Source organism: Gymnoscopelus braueri (assembly GCF_963280865.1).
Source record: "Gymnoscopelus braueri genome assembly, chromosome: 4".
Classification (NCBI taxonomy): Eukaryota; Metazoa; Chordata; class Actinopteri; order Myctophiformes; family Myctophidae; genus Gymnoscopelus; species Gymnoscopelus braueri.
Window position 1 is genome coordinate 57,284,444 of NC_137605.1, and position 19,466 is coordinate 57,303,909.

Here is a 19,466-nt window from a genome sequence, read left to right on the forward strand (position 1 = left end):
CCATAAGCAAGTATGATTGTGTCTCTGTAGGAAAGACTTGAACCGTACGTAGCTGAATAAAACACAGGGATGTTTGACTTGAGAGAGAGAGAGAGCCTCTTTTTATTCACACTGGAAATGCTGCCATAGGCCACATAATGGTACAGGTTATGCATACTGTATGTCTGAGATTCTAAAAGCTTAAATCAGTGGTTCTCAAACTTTTTCATGACAAGGACCCCCAAAATGATACGTTTTTGGCCGCGGGCCCCTATCTCAAAATATTTTGTTCCAGGGACCCCCCAGAAGCAAAGATTTGAGTTACAAATGTTCGCTTTAAAGATATATACTGTATATTCAAAGGTTTGCACACATTTTCATGATTTTTCAAAAATAGCAGATCTACAAGCTCATAGTGCGGCACTCAGTGCCGTGCTATGAGCTTGTATATCTGCTGTTTTTGAATAGTATAAAATAGTATAAAAGGTTAAAGTGGTTAAAATGATTGTGATGCTATATTAACACATTTAGCTGGGGACCCCCTGGAACCCCCCCCAAGGACCCCTGGGGGTCCTTGGGGGGGGGGGGGGGGAATAGGGTTAAATGGGGTTAAATGGCATTTCAATATACCATGAACACATGACTTTATAAACAATGCCAATGATCCAATGACTTTTATTCTCTCTCTCTCTCACACACACACACACACGCGCGCGCACACACACGCACGCACGCACGCACGCACGCACGCACGCACGCACACACACACACACACACACACACACACACACACACACACACACACACACACACACACACACACACACACACACACACACACACACACACACAGTATAAATGATAGGCTTAATACAGCCTATTTAAAAACCAACAAAAATAATGTTACTTGGATTAATAACTGCAAGGCACTACATGTAATTAGCTAGGGAATGCAGTAATATTACAGCAATACATTAGTAACACGTACAGTACAGTATTGTACAGTCCAAAGTCTTGTTGTAAGCGTGTTTGTGTGGCACCAATGGATGCACAGTATTGTGTTAGTTAGGTAATGAAGACCATGCTAACATTAGACACTTTCCTCATCTGACAACAACGCCTTTATCTGTAAACAGTTAAAGTCCTGTAATAAAACCACAGACTACTAGTAGGACTGCAAAATTTAGTGTTTGGTGATCTAATGTTATCGTTGTCGTTTAATGTGGCTCAAACACAAACTCACTAAACATTGCAATGTCTCTCGTCAAAAATGTAAATGCTGAATTAACACACATTATGCTCTTTGAAAAACATTAATTACAAGAGTTATTATTACTATTTCATCCTTGCTCGGGAAAAAAAACATTGTACTTTGAAGGTACAGTAAGCACATGACTAACCTGTATTTTCCACATCTTCCCTAAACTATTTACAGCACATAAGCTCTTATCTTAACAATACTGATCCAGTACACACTCCATTCTGTTTAAACAGTAAGTAAGTAGTAAGTAGCACAGTAAACGAGTGCATCCAAATCAGTGTTGCATACAATTGTATGTTCCAAATCTGAATGGGCTTGGAATGCTGCCATGACTCAAAACAACTCAAATAGTGCTGTGTCTCTCCATATCCTCTTTGTCGTTGATGATGTTAGCAGGTGCTTTGCTCATTTCAGTGTCTTCCATTGCATTTTCCGTGGCCTGGTTCCTAAGGGCTTGCTTCTTTTGCCTCTTCAGTATTTTCAAGTTGAGGAGTGCCCAAAGTGCCCAAGTCGCAGAAACGATGCCGTATATCAAACCAAGGAATGTGAATCTAAAATGGAAACATAGATTTAGTGACGTGCGTGGTCATTAGTCATTAGTGACACACTTCATTGGCAGCCAAAGCCAACACGTCACATCGTTGTGAGCTTGTAGATCTGCTATTTTCAAACATTTTGGTACTTTTACTTTCGGTACTTTAAGTACATTTTGATGCCAATACTTTTGTACTTTTACTCAAGTAGTATTTTGAACAAAGGCCTTTTACTTGTGACAGAGTAATATTTTTACATTGTGTTGTTGCTACTTTTACTTAAATAAAATATCAGAGTACTTCTTCCACCACTGCACGTGAAGTATTGCAGAATGACAGAGGTGTGTACCTGAATGCATTGGCGTCGTAGAACCTGCAGGCCCCACGGCCTCCACACGGCTTGGTCCCCCACTTCAAACACGTCAGGTCAATCAGTGCCCCAAAGTAGATAGGAGGAGGGATCCCACCTGAACACACACACACACACACACACACACACACACACACACACACACACACACACACACACACACACACACACACACACATATGCACGTATGCACCCACATATATAATTAGTATCAAATCTTGTATGGGGGACCTTGGCACAAAATATGTTCAGATGGGGCTCCACAGTCAAATACATTTTAATACGATCCAAAAGGTTTCTCTTTGGATAAATTCTATAGCTGTAGCTTTTAGGAGAGAGGAAGGGCTGCCATGTCCTTTTTCATGGTGATTACTGTGATCTTGTTTTGGGCTTACAGTGTAAAAATGTACTACACTGTGAATATATTTACTCTTATTATTTTTTTCCCAGTATGGTATTTTAACTGTTTATTTGATGTTGGTCACTCTGGGTGTTGCCTTGTTTCCTTTTTGATTGTTTTGATTTATTTGGGCGTTTGTGCTCACTTTGAACTGTTATTTACATACAGACATGATTGGAACATCACCCAAGGCTGTATTTAAGTGTGACTGATTAGCCAAAATGTTAGACAGACCCTGATAAAGACCTTCTAGGTCGATACGCGTTGGTCATAATTTGTTGCCTTGCTCTAGTCTAAATAAATCTAAATTGTTTTAAGACATAGTGCCTTGGAATTATTTTCTTTGCAAGTCTGAAGTTCACACCTTTTTGGAATCAAGCAGTAGTTCTTTGGAAACCCCTTTTTTGTTCATATATTCCTACCTGTGTCACCAAAGAGCAACTATCTATCAGAGCCACTGAGCTTATGTTTTCTCATTTTAAACATTTTCTAAAAGATTTCTTTGGCAATTCAAAAATAGCAGATATACGAGCAAGGTATGTCCAATAGTTGTTCCATCGATTAGAAATTGACAATTCATAATATTCTCCTCATTGACTTGAAGCAGCTATCAAAGTCACTCATTTAGTAGCACATAAACACAGCTGATTAAGACAATGTTTGACATCACAAAACACAGCATGTCTTCCCCCCCCCCCTCCCTCATTTGTATGTATTTTTCTTGTATGGATTTTTAATCAACGGAGCAAGATATGTGGCCAATATGAGGGGTTACATCATGACGAGGTAACCACACAACCCAAGCACAACCCACAATGGCTAGCAGCTAGTAAAGGTTTTCTCTTTCATACAGACTTTCAACTTACCATCCATGTTTCTTGAACAATTGACCTGCTTGTGTGAAAGTGTGCGCTATATGCTCTGTATTTCAAGAGTTTGCCACAATGTTGTTGACCAAATCAATTATTATTGTTACTGCCAATAGTTTTTTTCCCCTTCAAAATAACACACTAACACAACTCTGCCTTCAATGGCTCAATACATATAAATAATAAGTAGCACATGCACGCACGTGCACACATACACACATGTGCACACATACACGCACGTGCACACATACACGCACACAATCGTGCCTGCTTGTGTACTCACCCAAAGTTCTCACTACCAAGGTCTGCATTCCCAATGCCAGTGACTTCAGATCGGGCTGTATGCACCTAACATTGTACACAAACATTCACACATGGCTTTGTAACAACGACACCATGTGAAAACACTAGGCATGTAACCATTTATCGTAAATCGATTCAAACTGGTCACAATTTAAATCGATTTAATACAAAATTTATCACGATGCAAAAAATAGCCAGAAGAAAAATGTGGACGGGTGAAAACTTTAGTTAAACTTGCAGAGTCCCTGCGCCCTGTGCCCTGTGCGGACGGCAGCGATTCAGGAGTCCCGAGTTGGTGCTGGCTAGTCTGCAATATCGCATCGCATAATAACTGTGTCTATCACTAATAATTACAATTATGTAATAATTGTGACAGGCCTATTAGGCATAAGCAAGAGATTTGTGTCTGTACCTGAGCAGGATGATGTACGCGGGCGTGGCACCGCATGCATTGATGAAGGACGCCAGCACAGCAAGGGCCATGTAGAACTTAAACATGTGGTCACAGTCACTCTTCCTGGGACACTGGCCCAGCACTGCTGACATGTTCACACCTGGACTCATCATCTCCCTCATGCACGTACAGTTACCATACATCTGAAACACACACGTACAGTTACCATACATCTGAAACCAGTGATGTAAAGTAACTAAGTACATTTACTTAAGTACAACTTTGAGGTATTTTTTACTTTACTTAAAGGTAGGGTAAGTGATTTTCTTTGGTTAAAATAAGTGTTAAATAGCTCTATATTCTGATAGTACTCATTGCTATAGAGTGTTTGTTCAGTAACAGGAGTCTCCTTGTCTCTCCAGCTCTTTATAAAACAGAAAATGCATTTTCGTTTCAGTTTCAGTTTCAGTTCCAATTTTATCCAATCAGGATAGAGAACTATATCAGGATATAGATTAAACAAGTGAAATTGGAAGTGATGACACTAAGAAATGAGCAGGCAAAATTGGAACTGGAACACTATAAAAATGAAGCTTAAAAATGGGTACTTTCTCCTGATTGGATGAGATTTTGACACCTACCGGAAAATGTATTTTCTGTTTATTAAAGAGGTGGAGAGACGGAGAGACTCCTGTTACTGAACAAACACTCTATAGCAATGATTACTATCAGAATATAGTGCTTTAACCTTTTAACAAAATACTTTTTGTTTTAACCCAAAAATATCACTTACCCTGCCTTTAAGTATGTCCAATTTTCTGTATTTTTAGACGGGTGACGTAGTCGCCCAGTCTCTATAAACACTTTTAAAAGAATTCCAAGAATGCGGCTTTAGCCCCGCCCACCTATTTAGTTGTTCGGGAGTGAACGCCCACAATTCAACGTCACAGGCGCATTCCTTCGAAGGCAGGGAGACAGGCAGTCGCATGTTTCTAGCAGAGAGGCGAACGGCCCTTTCATAAGGAGTTTTTGCCAAGGGGGAGGGGGGGTGTTCTTTCATAACAGATAGGCTATACTCTTTAACCTTCGGTTTTAAAGTGAGACCAATGCGTTGTAATTACGCTCCCAAATCCATATCGCCTGTTCTCTCATAGTTTAATGTTAACAGCCGATTGATACGTAACCGATCTCATGCGCAGCACTGCTGTTAAATACCAAAACACTCGCCCCAAAACACAGTCGCCCCGGGCAAATCCGGCGGTAGGCTATTCACCTGGCATTCAACGTAACCTCAGTAAACTAGCCTACTATGCCTAAACCTAGCCTCATTTCTAAACGTAACCTCAGTAAAACGGTGCCAAAACCTAACCTTATTCCTAAACTTAACCTCAGTAAAACTATGCCTAACCCTAAACTTATTTCTAACCTTATCCTCAAGTAAAACGAATACAAGAAAATGGGGGCGAGTGTGTTTTGGGGCGAGTCTTCTGGAGGTTTTTTAGCAGGCGAAAAAAAAAAGCCACCGGGAAGATTGGAAATTGGAACGTCGTCTGTGTGACTGTGGAGCATGTTTATGGATATAATCTGCGGGGACAGACGATATTAAGTCGGCGAAATGAAGGTCTATGTACTCACGTTGGCTGTTATTGTTATTTTTCCACCATTCTAATGGATTCCAGGGGTGTGTAAACATCTCTGAAGTAGCTCCATAGTTTCCTCTGAAGACTGAAGTGACGCAGTTAACTATTGTCCCCCCCGTTATCTTTCATCATCCACCTTTGTTCAATAATCCCGAACAGAGCTACACTTTAAGTTTACATCAATCATAGCCTCTCAAACCCAGATACATTGCTGCGATGCGTATGTGCGTCGCCTACCTACCCGAAATAACAGACATACAAGCTATCAACGTGCTGCGTCATGTTGTGTCGACAGCTTACAGATCTGTTATTTTGGGCATCATAAACAATGAGGCGCATGAGGCGTGCGCGCGCCACGGAGTAGCCTAACACTAAACCAAAAACATTACATACATGGTCAACAACATACTAGACATGTAACTTGCTTGGAGCTTTTAATGCAGTGGTTCTCAACCTGTGGGTCAAAACCACAATGGAGCTCCCAACGCCTGGCGAGCTTGTAGATCTGCTATTTTCACAATATTTACAGCACGTATGGGTCTGAGACCCGGTCAGACAGGGTGTAGTACATTTGGATTATCCTCGGTTCGTTTCGGAACGGGTCCAGTTTTCCTCCGTCCCGTTTCGGGCCGGATCCAGTAATTTAGAATGTTTTCTCGGTTCCGTTCGGACCGCTCCAATTATCCACGGGTCCGTTTCGGTTCGGATCCCATTTTTTGGACCCGTGCTACTTGCATCGTCTCCCTCGCGATTGAGATCATTTTGTTATTAACGAAAGCCTCTGCGCTTTATTAGCCCCCCCCCCCCCCCCCCCCCCACACACACACACACACACACACACACACACACACACACACACACACACAATAACGTTTCTGGGTGTACTGCTTGCCAGTGGCGTACCCACCATAGAGGCAAGGTAGGCGGCCGCCTGCCCAACTAAAATCTCGCCATCCCTAGAAAATAAAGTAAAAGACTGACAGACAGCGGCCGTCATTCACGCGGGCAGGCAGCCAATCACTACCGTATCCATTCAGCAACGCGACCCGCGCCTATAGTGATGCAAATCATGTATGCCATTGTCTTCATGGGGTACTAGGAGTGCCAGGTCTGGGCCATCACCTGTACTCACCTGGCATAAAAAGTACAATGAAGAAGTACAATGACAACCTCTCGCCTAGTCTCCTAGCGTTTGAGAGAGATTTAACTGAAGGTCTGAACTACGATTCAGTTATAGAAATTTTCAAGTGCAGCAAGCCCCGTCGTCTCATGTTTTGAGACATCACTACATGCTTGAAAACTATTTGATTTGGCTGTTATTGTTACTGTTGTAATCGCAATGTTGAAATGAGTCAACAATTTGTGCAGGACATCATGTTCGCCTTTTCTGTAATGCTGCTTTTTTTTTTTGAATAAAAACAAATTTTTCAGTTTTGTAGTCAGGTAGTGTTGTTGTGTTGTTAACTTGTTTCCCCCGAGATTTTCCCCCGAGTACCCCCCCCCCCTCCATCTCGCCTGCCCTAAATGTAATTTCTGGGAACGCCACTGCTGCTTGCGTTTAAAACAAAGTCTGATTCACAACTTTTCACTGTTGATGCAGCTATTTGTCTGCTGCCCACAGAAGAGGGGCTATAGAGCTTATTTTATTCCTAAAATAGCAGACCTACAAGCTGACAACGCGTCGTGGCTTGTAGGTCTGCTATGTTTTTAAACTACATGCCTCACCTCGCCCCAAAAAAAACCTCCCACAGGCGTACAGGGACTGACCTGCTTCACACTGCCACCCGTCTACACATGACATCTTATGTCATACGTCCTTGTTACTTCTACTCCACTACATCTCAGAGGCAAATATTGTACTTTTACTCCAGTACAATTATTTGACAACTTAAGTTACTAGTTACTTTGTAGATTTGGATTATTATTAAAAAACATACATTAACCACTTCAGCCCTATTTAAACTTTGGCTATTTGAATATAGCCGATCTACACATTCACAATGCGTTGCAATGCGACATGTTGAGCGCTTGTAGATCTACTATTTTAAAAATATTTGTTATACATTTGAAACCTGTGAGTGCATTTTTAATTCTGGACTTTTACTTGTAACAGAGTATTTCTACATTGTGATATTGATACTTTTACTTAAGTACAAAATGTAAGTGCTTTTTCCACCACTGGTTACCATACATCTGAAACACGCACATACAGTTACAACACAGGCAGTGGTGGGAGACGGACACACACACACACACACACACACACACACACACACACACACACACACACACACACACACACACACACACACACACACACACACACACACACACTAGAGTGCTACTTTTACATAAGTCAAAGTAGCAGTATCACAATGCAGAAATACCCCAGTGCAAGTCCTGTAATCAGAATTCTTTAAGTATTGGCATCAAAATAGTTCCAAAGTGAAAGCACAAAAACTTGTCAAAATGTGTAAAAAAAAAAAGATCTACAAGCTCACAACGCGATGCAACTCGTTGTGAGCTTGTAGATCGGCTATTTCCGAAGCATAAAAGAGGGCTTCATTGGTTAATGTTTTGTTAGAACGTGACTCACTGTGTCCTTGCCGGCGCCTGTGATGGTCTGGCATCCTGCCAGGCAGGGGGAGGCGTAGGTCAGCCCGTTGTAAGAACACACCGGATCCCACTGGCTCACCGAGCACGAGCACTGGGAGTTACACTGAGACACCATGGTCTCTGGCTGGTGAGACACATGTGGCTCCCTGATGTGCACGTGCACACGCGCACGCACGCGCACACACGCACGCACACACACACACACACACACACACACACACACACACACACACACACACACACACACACACACACACACACACACACACACACACACACACACACACACACATGGATGCGCACGCGCACGCACACGCACACACACACACACACACACACACACACACACACACACACACACACACACACACACACACACACACAGTGATGAAGTATAATGAGCTATTTTGTTTATTTATTTTTCGGGGCCCCCCCCCCAAAAAAAGAATCTACCTATTAGTCACCCCATGGAGACTTGAATTCATGGATATTTTTTGTCACATTCCTTGTGCCAATAATTTGATGGCCAGCGGTTCCGGTTGGAGATACAAAGAAGACTTTTTGTGTCTCCTACCGGAAGCGTCATCAAATTATTGGCTCAGGAATGCGTCAAAAAACAAAAAATGTCCATGAATTCAAGTCTCCATGGAGTGAGTAATCGATAGAAAAAAATCTTTTGGGGTGAACTATCCCTTTAAATGTCCCCGTTTCATCTTCGGTAAGCAGTTAACCCTTGGCATGCTAGATGAATCTTAATTGAAGGGCAAAGTTGATACGTTAGAGGTTTGGTCGGTGTCGGCCATGTGGTCGGCCATGTGAACTCCTGTTGTGTTGTTGTAGTCATTACTGCATTGCATTGTGGGATAGTTACGTTGGCATAGTGCACAGTGATTGCATACTTTTAATATTCCCCATAATTAGCATCAATCACATCATCCTATATTAAAATTGCAGAGAGGGTGGGTCAACGGAGACACAAACACTGGTCAGGGGGTCTTCCATGTGAATAGTCACAGCGGGGGGCCACGTGTGTCCCCTGGGTGCCCCGCCAGGGGCCTCCGGTAAAACCAAGTTCTGCTGTTGGCCACTGAGCAGCTCCACTGGAGCAGTTGAGCGTTCAGTGCCTTGCTCAAGCGCACTTCAGCAGTGTTGGGGAAGGAGCGAGTGTTGGTCATTCACTTCCCCCCTAATCGAATCGAATCGAATCGAGTCAGGGGTCTGCCATGAGAATAGTCACACCAGCAGGGGCGGCGATTCCGTGGGGGCCTCGGGTCCACAGCGCCCTCACTCAACTGATGAGCCCCTCAGATCGGGGCCCAATTTAATTTCCATGACTATAGCGCAAAGCAGCTCTCTGAAGGTTCAAATGGTGCCCGCGACGGCCGCGAGAGAGACGCATTCAATGCGCCAGCCGTTAACACCTATAGAACAATAGCGCAGGAATGTAGGAATCTAACAACCCCACCCAGCCATCAAGCCCTTGTAAACCTGCTCTGTGTAGTTTGATGTGTGGGTGTGGCTGCTAGCATCACCTTGCTTGTTCTACTCCACTACATCTCAGAGGCAAATATTGTACTTTTACTCCACTACAATTATTTGAAAACTTTAGTTAGATTTTGATTATTATTACAAAACAAACAGTAACCGCTTCAGCCCATATCAGCTATTTGAAAATAGCAGATCTACAAGCTCACAATGCTCACAAATCATATTTGAGGCATTGTGAGCTTGTAGATCTGCTATTTTCAAAAGATTTGTATACATTGAAAACATTGAAATGGGACATTTTGTATAATGAGTACTTTTACTTGGTACTCTAGAGTACCAAGTAAAATTACTCTAAATGTTTTAATTCTACATTGCATTGATACTTTTACTTAAAGGAGCATTTCACCCCTGGAAGAAACTGCAATCACTCAATGGTAATAGTATTTGTAGTAGATAACAGTAGCACAATTTAAAATTTGCACCCTATGGCCAGAAAAATAATGAAATCTGTGTGTTTGACTAGGGTTTGACTGGACTGCTGCATTACTAAAATGACCATAATGCTTTGGTGCACTGCACCTCCTTGTGGCAGGGGAGGTTGCATGTGGGTGTGATCTCCAACAAACAACATCCAAACAGCATGCCAGTGTTGCCATGTCTGCTTATTATAAGCGGCTTCTTTCTAAAATGTAGTTGATATTTGGGCTTGTTTCCAAATGTTTTGATTGTTGTTTAAACCAGTGGTTCTCAAACATGTTCATGTATTTTTCCACAGACCCCCATCTGAAATTATAATTTGTGCCAGGGAGCCCCTAACAAATATGTGTCAAAAATATTCCACATTTTGCACTTTTTCCCCCTCAAGACTTTTTTGTAAATAGCAGATCTACAAGCTCACAATGGGTCGCGAAGCGTTGTGAGCTTGTAGATCGGCAATTTTCAAATATATAATATCCCATGTCTAGGTAAAGTGCTGTGCGGAAAGGAATGAGACCAATCTCTCGTGACGTAAATAACGTCACGATGTATTCGAAGATTACTAGATATCTAAAAACACAGATTATACACAAAAAAAAAAACAGGATCTTTTCTTTCTTTCGTTTCTTGAGTCCTAAACTTCATTAAAATAAGATCTGGTTGCAAAATTGGCGAAGTGTCCCTTTAAGTAAAACATTTGAGGATGGGACGCACTGAAGGATGGGTAGAGTGTTCTTAATGTTGTTTTATGGTAATTTATTTAATTAATTAAGCAAAAAAAATCGCGCGTACATGCCCACGACGCAGTGGGTGGGGGGGAAGGGGGGGCCGAGTGGTGGTCAAGTTCAGTCCCCATGGCCACGCACAAAAGCCGGCGTCCCTGCACACCAGAGACTTGTTCAACATGGCCCTTGGTGTGACTATTATCATGGCAGACTCCCGAACAGTGTTTTTACCAAGTTTGGTGTGAATCTGAGCAAAGCTGTGCGCTTCCTAAGTTCAGATGTTACGTTTGTGACGTCCACCGTCCACCGTCCACCCACCATCTGGGCAATTTTTATATAATAGAGTACAGAAGTCCTGACGTCACTCGTTCATCCCCAGGTTCGTAAAGTAATTTCTCTATGGAGAATAACATTGGGTCATCATAGAATCGTCTCATATAAGAATTGTGGTCCAAAAATAAACAAACTGTCTCGGCGATATTGTCAGGGAGGAGGTTCTGTATCGTTTATGATAGTCAGTCACTTATATTTGATACAGTCTGTTTCTGGCGAAAATCTTAATAATTCGGCGGAAGTAACATTAGTGTTTTCTCACCGTCAGTTGATGCTTCATATCCATAAGAGTAAAACCGCTGGGGTCATTTGTTTATTTTTGGAACACAGTTCTTATTTGAAGCGATATTAAATACGTCTATGGGATTCAGAATGGGAGTGGAAAACCGCGAACCAGGTAGACAAACCTAGGATGTGTAAATTACGTCAGACTTCGGTGCCCTATAAGGAGGAAGAGGATAAATATTTTCAGTATAGGAGCCCGGGACTCCCTCTTTCTTTGGTGTTTCACCCTGGTGGGCGTGGTTATATGCCTAAACCTAACCATAACCTCACATAAATATATGCCTTAACTCAGTGGTTCCCAAACGTGTTTTATTTTTTAGCAAAAGAGAAATTTGATGTCTTCCCGGGACCCAAACTAGTGAAAATAGCCGATCTATTTTCACTACTTCTATAGATTTTTTTAGATTTTTTTTTTCTCACAATTATTCATCCAATATATATATATATTATATATATATATATATATATATATATATATATATATATTTTATTTTTTTTTGGGCGGTGTAGCCGCCCCTATAAGTGGGGTTGGGACACCTCATTAGTATTAGTTTCCTGCACTGTGATTGGCCCACTTGGCCCACTTTCCTGTACTGTGATTGGCTGACTCTATTGGCTGACTCTATTCAGCACTGTGATTGGCTAGCGAGACACATGATGACATTAATAACCTATAAATAGGATTATGCACTTCCAAAAACATTTTTTTTTGGAAGTGAGCTTCCATCACTATGATGACCACTGTGATGACCACACCGCCCACTTCACACTGGGTGTGATTTTTTTAATAAGAAGTAAAAAAAAAAGGGATGTTTACTTGCGAGTCGCGACCCATAAAAAAATGGGTCTGGGAAACACTGCCTTTTTTGGGAAACACTGCCTTAACCAAACCTCAAGACCACGCCCACCTGGGCGAAACACCTGCGAAAGAGAGACTCCGATACAGGCGTGCATCCACCCAACCACAACCACTCACCCCTGGTAGGTGACGGTTAGCCCTGCCACCTGGGTGTTGTCACAGTAGAGGAATAACTGGACCAAGTAGAGGCAGGATGCCAGGAAGCTGGCGCCGACGCAGATCCTGGATGCTCCCAGCATGCCCAGCTTGAAGCGCTTCAGTACAATACCCCCTGTGATGAAGCCTGCTGCCATGGCAGGCAGGGTCATCGTGCCTGCAGTGACACAACGTGACACACAGATCCATGTTGTCAGGTTTATAGTAGGATTTAACCTTTTTGTTTTTCCTCAAACATTTTCATGTCAAGGACCCCCCCCCAAATTAAGCATATGCATTAAAATGCGGACCCCCATTTGAAGAGATTTGGTGCCAGGCAGTGTTAATTTTGACAGCAATTTTTTATTTAGTTTTAGTCATAGTTTTTTGAATAGAATTTAGTTTTTGTCATATTTTAGTCATCTGAAATGTTTTAGTCTTAAGGCGGTTACACACCGGCGAATATGCGAATATACGCAAAATTCGGACTCGTTCCGAATAATTAAAAAACGCTTTTTTCGCTCCGCGAAACTGGTGTGGAAGCTTGCATTGACTTTATAAGGTTTTAAAAAAAAACGTATTATTCGCATGAAAAAAATCGCCCCGGTGTGTAAGGGCCTTAAGTACTTGGCCTTGATGGCGTAGTAATGGCTTAGTAAAAAAACTGTTAGGATTTAGAAGACATTTGTAGAATCCCCCAGAAGCAAATTGAGTTACAAATGTAAGATTTGCACAAATGTTCATGATTTTTTTTAAATAGCAGATATACAAGCTCATGGCGCTATGAGCTTGTAGATCTGCTATTTTTGAATAGCCAAAGTATAAGATAATGGTTGAAGTGGTTAAAATAAAAAATGACAGATGCTTTCCCGGTCTTACTGGGTTAAGTGAACTTGAAATGAGCCTCACATTATTTGATTAGCAATGTGAAGCAATATTACTTTTATGGCTGGTTTAATGTGATTAGTGCTGACAGGACTAATAGTTATTATGTGGGTGTGCAAAGGTATCTGTGTGACCTCTGACGTGTCTGTTGGACATTTCATTCCCTGCCTGTTGAGGTCAGAGTCTGAGAAGTCATGTCTACGTTTTCAGAAACTCTATGGATTTGATGTACAGTTAATATGTATACAGTATTGGATCAGATAGCTGATGGATTGCTGTCTAGATAATTTAATAAAGATTATTTTGTCAGAAGGGCACAGGCTCACACATGTGATGTGCGTGTGCTCACGCCAGAGATGTCCACGAGTCTCTGAGCTCGAGTCCGAGTCAAGTCTCAAGTCTTTGAGGCTCGAGTCGAGTCAAGTCTCAAGTCTTTGAGGGTTGAGTCGAGTCGAGTCCGAGTCAAGTCTCGGGTCTTTGAGGCTCGAGTCGAGTCGAGTCTCAAGTCTTTGAGGCTCGAGTCGAGTCGAGTCTCAAGTCTTTGAGGGTTGAGTCGAGTCGAGTCCGAGTCAAGTCTTTGAGGGTCGAGTCCGAGTCAAGTCTCGAGTCTTTTTAAAGTCTTTAAAAAAAAAAATGGGGGGGGGGGGGGGCATAGATGTAAAAGTATAGACAGGTCATAATAAATCACATTAGATTCACAGATTAGAGATTTTATGTATTTTCCCCACAATTTATTTTCATTCAAATGAAATGTGATTGAACTTGCACTAATAATGACTTTAGTTGATTTTTCACTCTTTAAAATATAGTATTTCTTAATTATTAATAATTACAGCTTGTAGATTGGCTATTTTCATGATTTTTAATTGTTTTTAAATAATAATAAAAAAGGAACATACAAGATTTCCACCCGACAGCGATAATATATAGCCAATATGGTTCTGTATCAGTATATGAGTCAGTTTTTGCAGATTTCATTCTAATTGGCTACTATGCCTGCATATGAATTTCATGGGCCTGGGTAGGTCACCCTGGCTTGGCGGAGATATGCCCTGTTGCGCACACTCGACTCCGCACAGCAGTCCAACAGCAGAGCAGGTGAAAGCAATTCACTTAAACGAGGGCTGTGTTGCGCACCAAAAAACTGTCTAAATGTGGATCCCCAGTTCAAATATGATTCTTTTGGGGGGTCACGGCCTGAAAAGGTTTGAGAACCACAGCTTTTATGCAGTGAACATTACATGAGCGTAGCGTTTACCGTGGTGAAGTGTTGAATATTCACCCAGCTGGGTTTAACGAAATGAAAATCCGATGTTTCCTAAACGTGCTGTCACAGATGATCCGACCATCTTATAAAAAATGTAAGCATATGCCAAGATAACTGAGGTTATATAGCTGATTCTGAGCGAAACATATTTGTTTAATTTCGAAGTTTTTATATTTAAACTTTATGATGAAAGGCCGCGGCGGCCACACACATAGCAGCTGTTGCGCTCGCCTCTCCATGTTTACGTTAATGAGCAGCATGAAACAGCTTGACTGAAGCCGGCTCCGCGCAGCGCGCACTGGAGCGGAGGTTTCTTTGCGGGGGGGGGGACAGGGGAGTGGAAGTTTTTTGGGCATTTCATTCATTTATTTGTCCAAAAAATAAACATAAAATAAAGATTGTCCACGAGTCTGTGAGGCTCGAGTCGAGTCAAGTCTCAAGTCTTTGAGGCTCGAGTCGAGTCAAGTCTCAAGTCTTTGAGGGGCGAGTCAGAGTCGAGTCGAGAGTCTCGTTTTTGGCCACTCGAGTGCGACTCGAGTCCGAGTCCCTAACTCGAGTCCCCATCTCTGGCTCACGCTCACGCTCACGCACACACACACACACACACACACACACACACACACACACACACACACACACACACTCACTCACTCACACACACACACACACACACACACACACACACACACACACACACACACACACACACACACACACACACACACCAGTGGTGGAAAGTAACTAAGTGCATTTACTCAAGTACTGTACTTAAGTACAATTTTGAGGTATTTGTACTTTACTTGAGTTTTTCCAATTTCCAATACTTTTACTTCTACTCCACTACATCTCTCCGACCAAGTGGAGCTTACTATGTAACCCTGCTTGGGTTGTGTCTCTGTCTGTCTGTCTGTCTCTCTGTGTGCACTGCCTGTGTGCAGCTCCTCTGAGATAAGTAAATGTCCAATTTAGACGTACCATACATCAAATGAAAGGTCTTTGAAAACTGAACACACCTGTCAAGGTTGCGTTTAAGCCCGCCCCTTCCCCCGGAAGCCACGCCCCGGAGAAGGCTCCTAAAAACTCCCCATTGAAACCCCATGTTAAATGAAAAGTGCCCGAATCGCTCCCAAACTTTTTCTACCCCCCCTAAGTGGGGGTCTACGAACAAATACATCGGGCTCGGATTTTGGCTCCGCCCCCCGGAAGTGGGTGAAACAGGCACTTCAAACACTTTGTTGAATTGTTCAAAAACATTCCAAGTTTTTTTTTTGTGAATTTGTATTTTTCTAAGATGCTCCTTTTAACGCAGATTTTTTTTTAAAAAAAATATTTTTTTTTATTGGTTACTTTTTTTTTAATATTTTTTTTCATTCTTTTTTTTCTTTTTTTGCGTTCGCTTACCGCGTTCGCGCGTCTTACTTGTACTTTTACTCCACTACAATTATTTGAAAACTTTAGTTACTAGAACTTCGTAAATTATGATATTATGAAACATACGTTACCACTTTAGCCCATCTGCTATTTTTCAAATAGCCGATCTACAAGCTCACAACGCGTCGCAGCGCGACGCGTTGTGAGCTTGTAGATCTGCTATTTTCAAATATTTTAGTACTTTTACTTTTGGTACTTTAAGTACATTTGGATACCAATACTTTTGTACTTTTACTCAAGTAAATTTTGAATTCCGGACTTTCACTTGTAACAGAGTACTTCTAAATTGCAGTATTGATACTTTTACTTAAGTAAAACATTTGAGTACTTTTTCCACCACTGACACACACACACACACACACACACACACACACACACACACACACACACACACACACACACACACACACACACACACACACACACACACACACACACACACACACACACACACACACAGTGCCATGTGCACATTTATATTCATTATGATCGCATGTCCGATCGTTTGTAAACACACACAGCTATCCGTGCGCGTCGCCCCGACAACAAACATTCCAACCGGGTCGGCCCCTTCTCATGCAGCCGCATGATGAAAACAGGTTGTCTTTGCGGAACACAGCGAAAGAACTGTCAACTCGAGATATAGACGTTTTAATGAAAAAGTTAAACAGGGAGTGGACGGAGGCGGAAATCTTCGGATGACGTTATTTCCGTATCCATGTGAGTTACAGTGATTTTTCTTAACGTTTTTTAAGCAGAATTGGTAATTGGAAAAAAACACGCTTTTTACGTCCTTGGCAGTGAACGAGTTAACATGATACAGATATGTGTTACACTGTACCTATCAACATGATAAAGATGGCATTTGTATGTCAACATGATAAAGATGCCGTTTTTATGTTAACATGATAAAGATGGCATTTTTATGTCAACATAATACAGATGTCATGTTTATGTTAACATGATAAAGATGGTGCTACACTGTTAACTGTAGCCTACCTATCAACATGATGGTCTTGGAGGAAGGCTGGCCATAGACTTGCTCCATGAACTTGGGTTCGTATGTGAGCAGGCCGATGAAGCTGTTCAGAGCCACCAGGGACACCAGGAGCACCAGCCTGTACACGCCGTTACTGAAGAGCCTCTTCAGAGACGGAAGGAAGTCTAATGAAAGACAACAGCACACCACGACAGTCAACACCACACCAATTCTACTTAAGAAGAATCAAGATAACATGTTTGGGTGTCAAAAGGATTAGCAAAGTTTCATTACATTTGCTTGTTTTGGATTGAACTCTTACACCTCATTGCTGTGTCACTTTAAATAACTCCACATGCAGCAAAGTGCTGTGGGTGCTGTGGGTGTGGATTGCATGGATATATACACGTTTGGACTCTGCTCTGTTAGGTTACAGAAGTTCACTCTTCTAGGACTTCTAGGACAATGATTTGTAAACACTTGCTGTAAAGCATGCCACTTGTTTAGTCTGAACTGAGCCTTTAGAGAGAGAGAGAGAGAGAGAGAGAGAGAGAGAGAGAGAGAGAGAGACAGACAGACAGACAGACAGACAGACAGACAGACAGACAGAAAAAAAAAGCTAGAGAGAGAGATATATTTGATCAACTTTGACTTAATAGATAAGATTACACTTCATTGATCCCAGGTTTTATTGCGAAATCCACTCCATCGTGACATGTTGTGAGCTTGTAGATCGGCTATTTTCGTTACTTTTGCCACTTGGGAAAAAAAAAACTTTCGTTACTTTTACAAAATCACTTCAGCTCTATTTAAACTTTGGCAATTTGCAAATAGCCGATCTACAAGCTCACAACTGAGCTTGTAAATCGGCTTTTTTCAAAGGATTTTTATACATTTTATACATTTGAAAATGGGGAAATGGGACCTTTTGCATAACGAGTACTTATACTTTTGGTTATACATTGCAGTATTTCGTACTTTTACTTAAGTAAAACATCTTAGTACTTCAGATATACAAGGTTTATATGACTGACAAAATTTAACTCAAGCACCTTTAGCCAGGTCAGCAAAAGTGACAGGCTTGTCCTTGTCCTTGTGTGTGGGCTGGTCCTCTGGTAGGAAGTCCTCCTGCTCGGGCTCCTTGTTGGACGGCTCCACATTGGGACTTTCCTGGCCCTGCTTGGGAAGAGACTTTGGGAGGAACCAGAATGGGATTCCGGCCACCAGCATGAGAATACTAGTCAGCAGGAAGCCCAGCCACCAGGCTCCCACCCACCGATAGTCCTTATGGTTGATGGTGATACTGTCTGGGAGAAGGACACACATTAGGAGGGGTTAGCGAGAGCAGGAGTGATTGCTGGGCGATATCCAGTGGTGGACAGTAACGGAGTAAATGTACTTGTGTACTGTACTTGAGTACAGATTCTGAGGGTCTGTACTTTACTTGAGTATTAGATTGTTTTGATACTTATTGCTTTTACTCAAGTACATTTCCAAGAAAAATATTTTACAGTACATTTCTAGGAAGGCTTTTTTTTTTAGTAAGGTAGCTAACTAGTTACCTTTTGAGAGCAGCAGCCTAACTAGTAACTAGAAATAACTATTGTTCCTTTTGTAAAGTAACTTGGCCAACACTGTTTATAAAGTTATGAGTGAAATATTTGTCGCCACTTCTCCAGTCGACCCCCTTGCTTTGTTAGGACACTGACACAGGTCCATAGTTAATCCATTGTTAGGACACTGACACAGGTCCTTAGTTAATCCATTGTTAGGACACTGACACAGGTCCTTAGTTAATCCATTGTTAGGACACTGACACAGGTCCTTAGTTAATCCATTGTTAGAACACTGACCCAGGTCCTTAATTAATCCATTGTTAGAACAATGACACAGGTTCTTAGTTAATCCATTGTTAGGACACTGACACAGGTCCTTAGTTAATCCTTTGTTAGGACACTGACACATGTTCTTAGTTAATGCATTGTTAGGACACTGACACAGGTTCTTAGTTAATCCATTGTTAGGACACTGACACATGTTCTTAGTAAATCCATTTACATGTTCTTAGTAAATCCATTGTTAGGACACTGACACATGCTCTTAGTTAATCCATTGTTAGGACACTGACACATGTTCTTAGTTAATCCATTGTTAGGACACTGACACAGGTTCTTAGTTAATCGATTGTTACTGGCTCTCGATCCCCTTCTTTTACACTTACTGTAGTGTGCAAAATA

At 41.8% G+C, this 19,466-nt stretch overlaps 1 protein-coding gene across 1 annotated transcript in view; it reads right to left on the reverse strand.

Moving 5' to 3' along the window:
* Positions 1 to 1,583: 1,583 nt before the first annotated feature.
* The window catches only part of LOC308083689 (solute carrier organic anion transporter family member 1C1-like), a gene marked incomplete at both ends in the record, with an annotated part of 31,335 nt that continues 13,452 nt past the window's right edge, over positions 1,584 to 19,466 (reverse strand). The window contains 8 exons of the mRNA XM_080426003.1: positions 1,584 to 1,791; positions 2,123 to 2,240; positions 3,696 to 3,760; positions 4,128 to 4,312; positions 8,346 to 8,511; positions 12,650 to 12,845; positions 17,250 to 17,414; positions 18,282 to 18,536. Of these exons, the coding sequence (XP_080282129.1) occupies positions 1,584 to 1,791; positions 2,123 to 2,240; positions 3,696 to 3,760; positions 4,128 to 4,312; positions 8,346 to 8,511; positions 12,650 to 12,845; positions 17,250 to 17,414; positions 18,282 to 18,536 (1,358 nt within the window). The remainder of the gene's footprint in view (positions 1,792 to 2,122; positions 2,241 to 3,695; positions 3,761 to 4,127; positions 4,313 to 8,345; positions 8,512 to 12,649; positions 12,846 to 17,249; positions 17,415 to 18,281; positions 18,537 to 19,466) is intronic.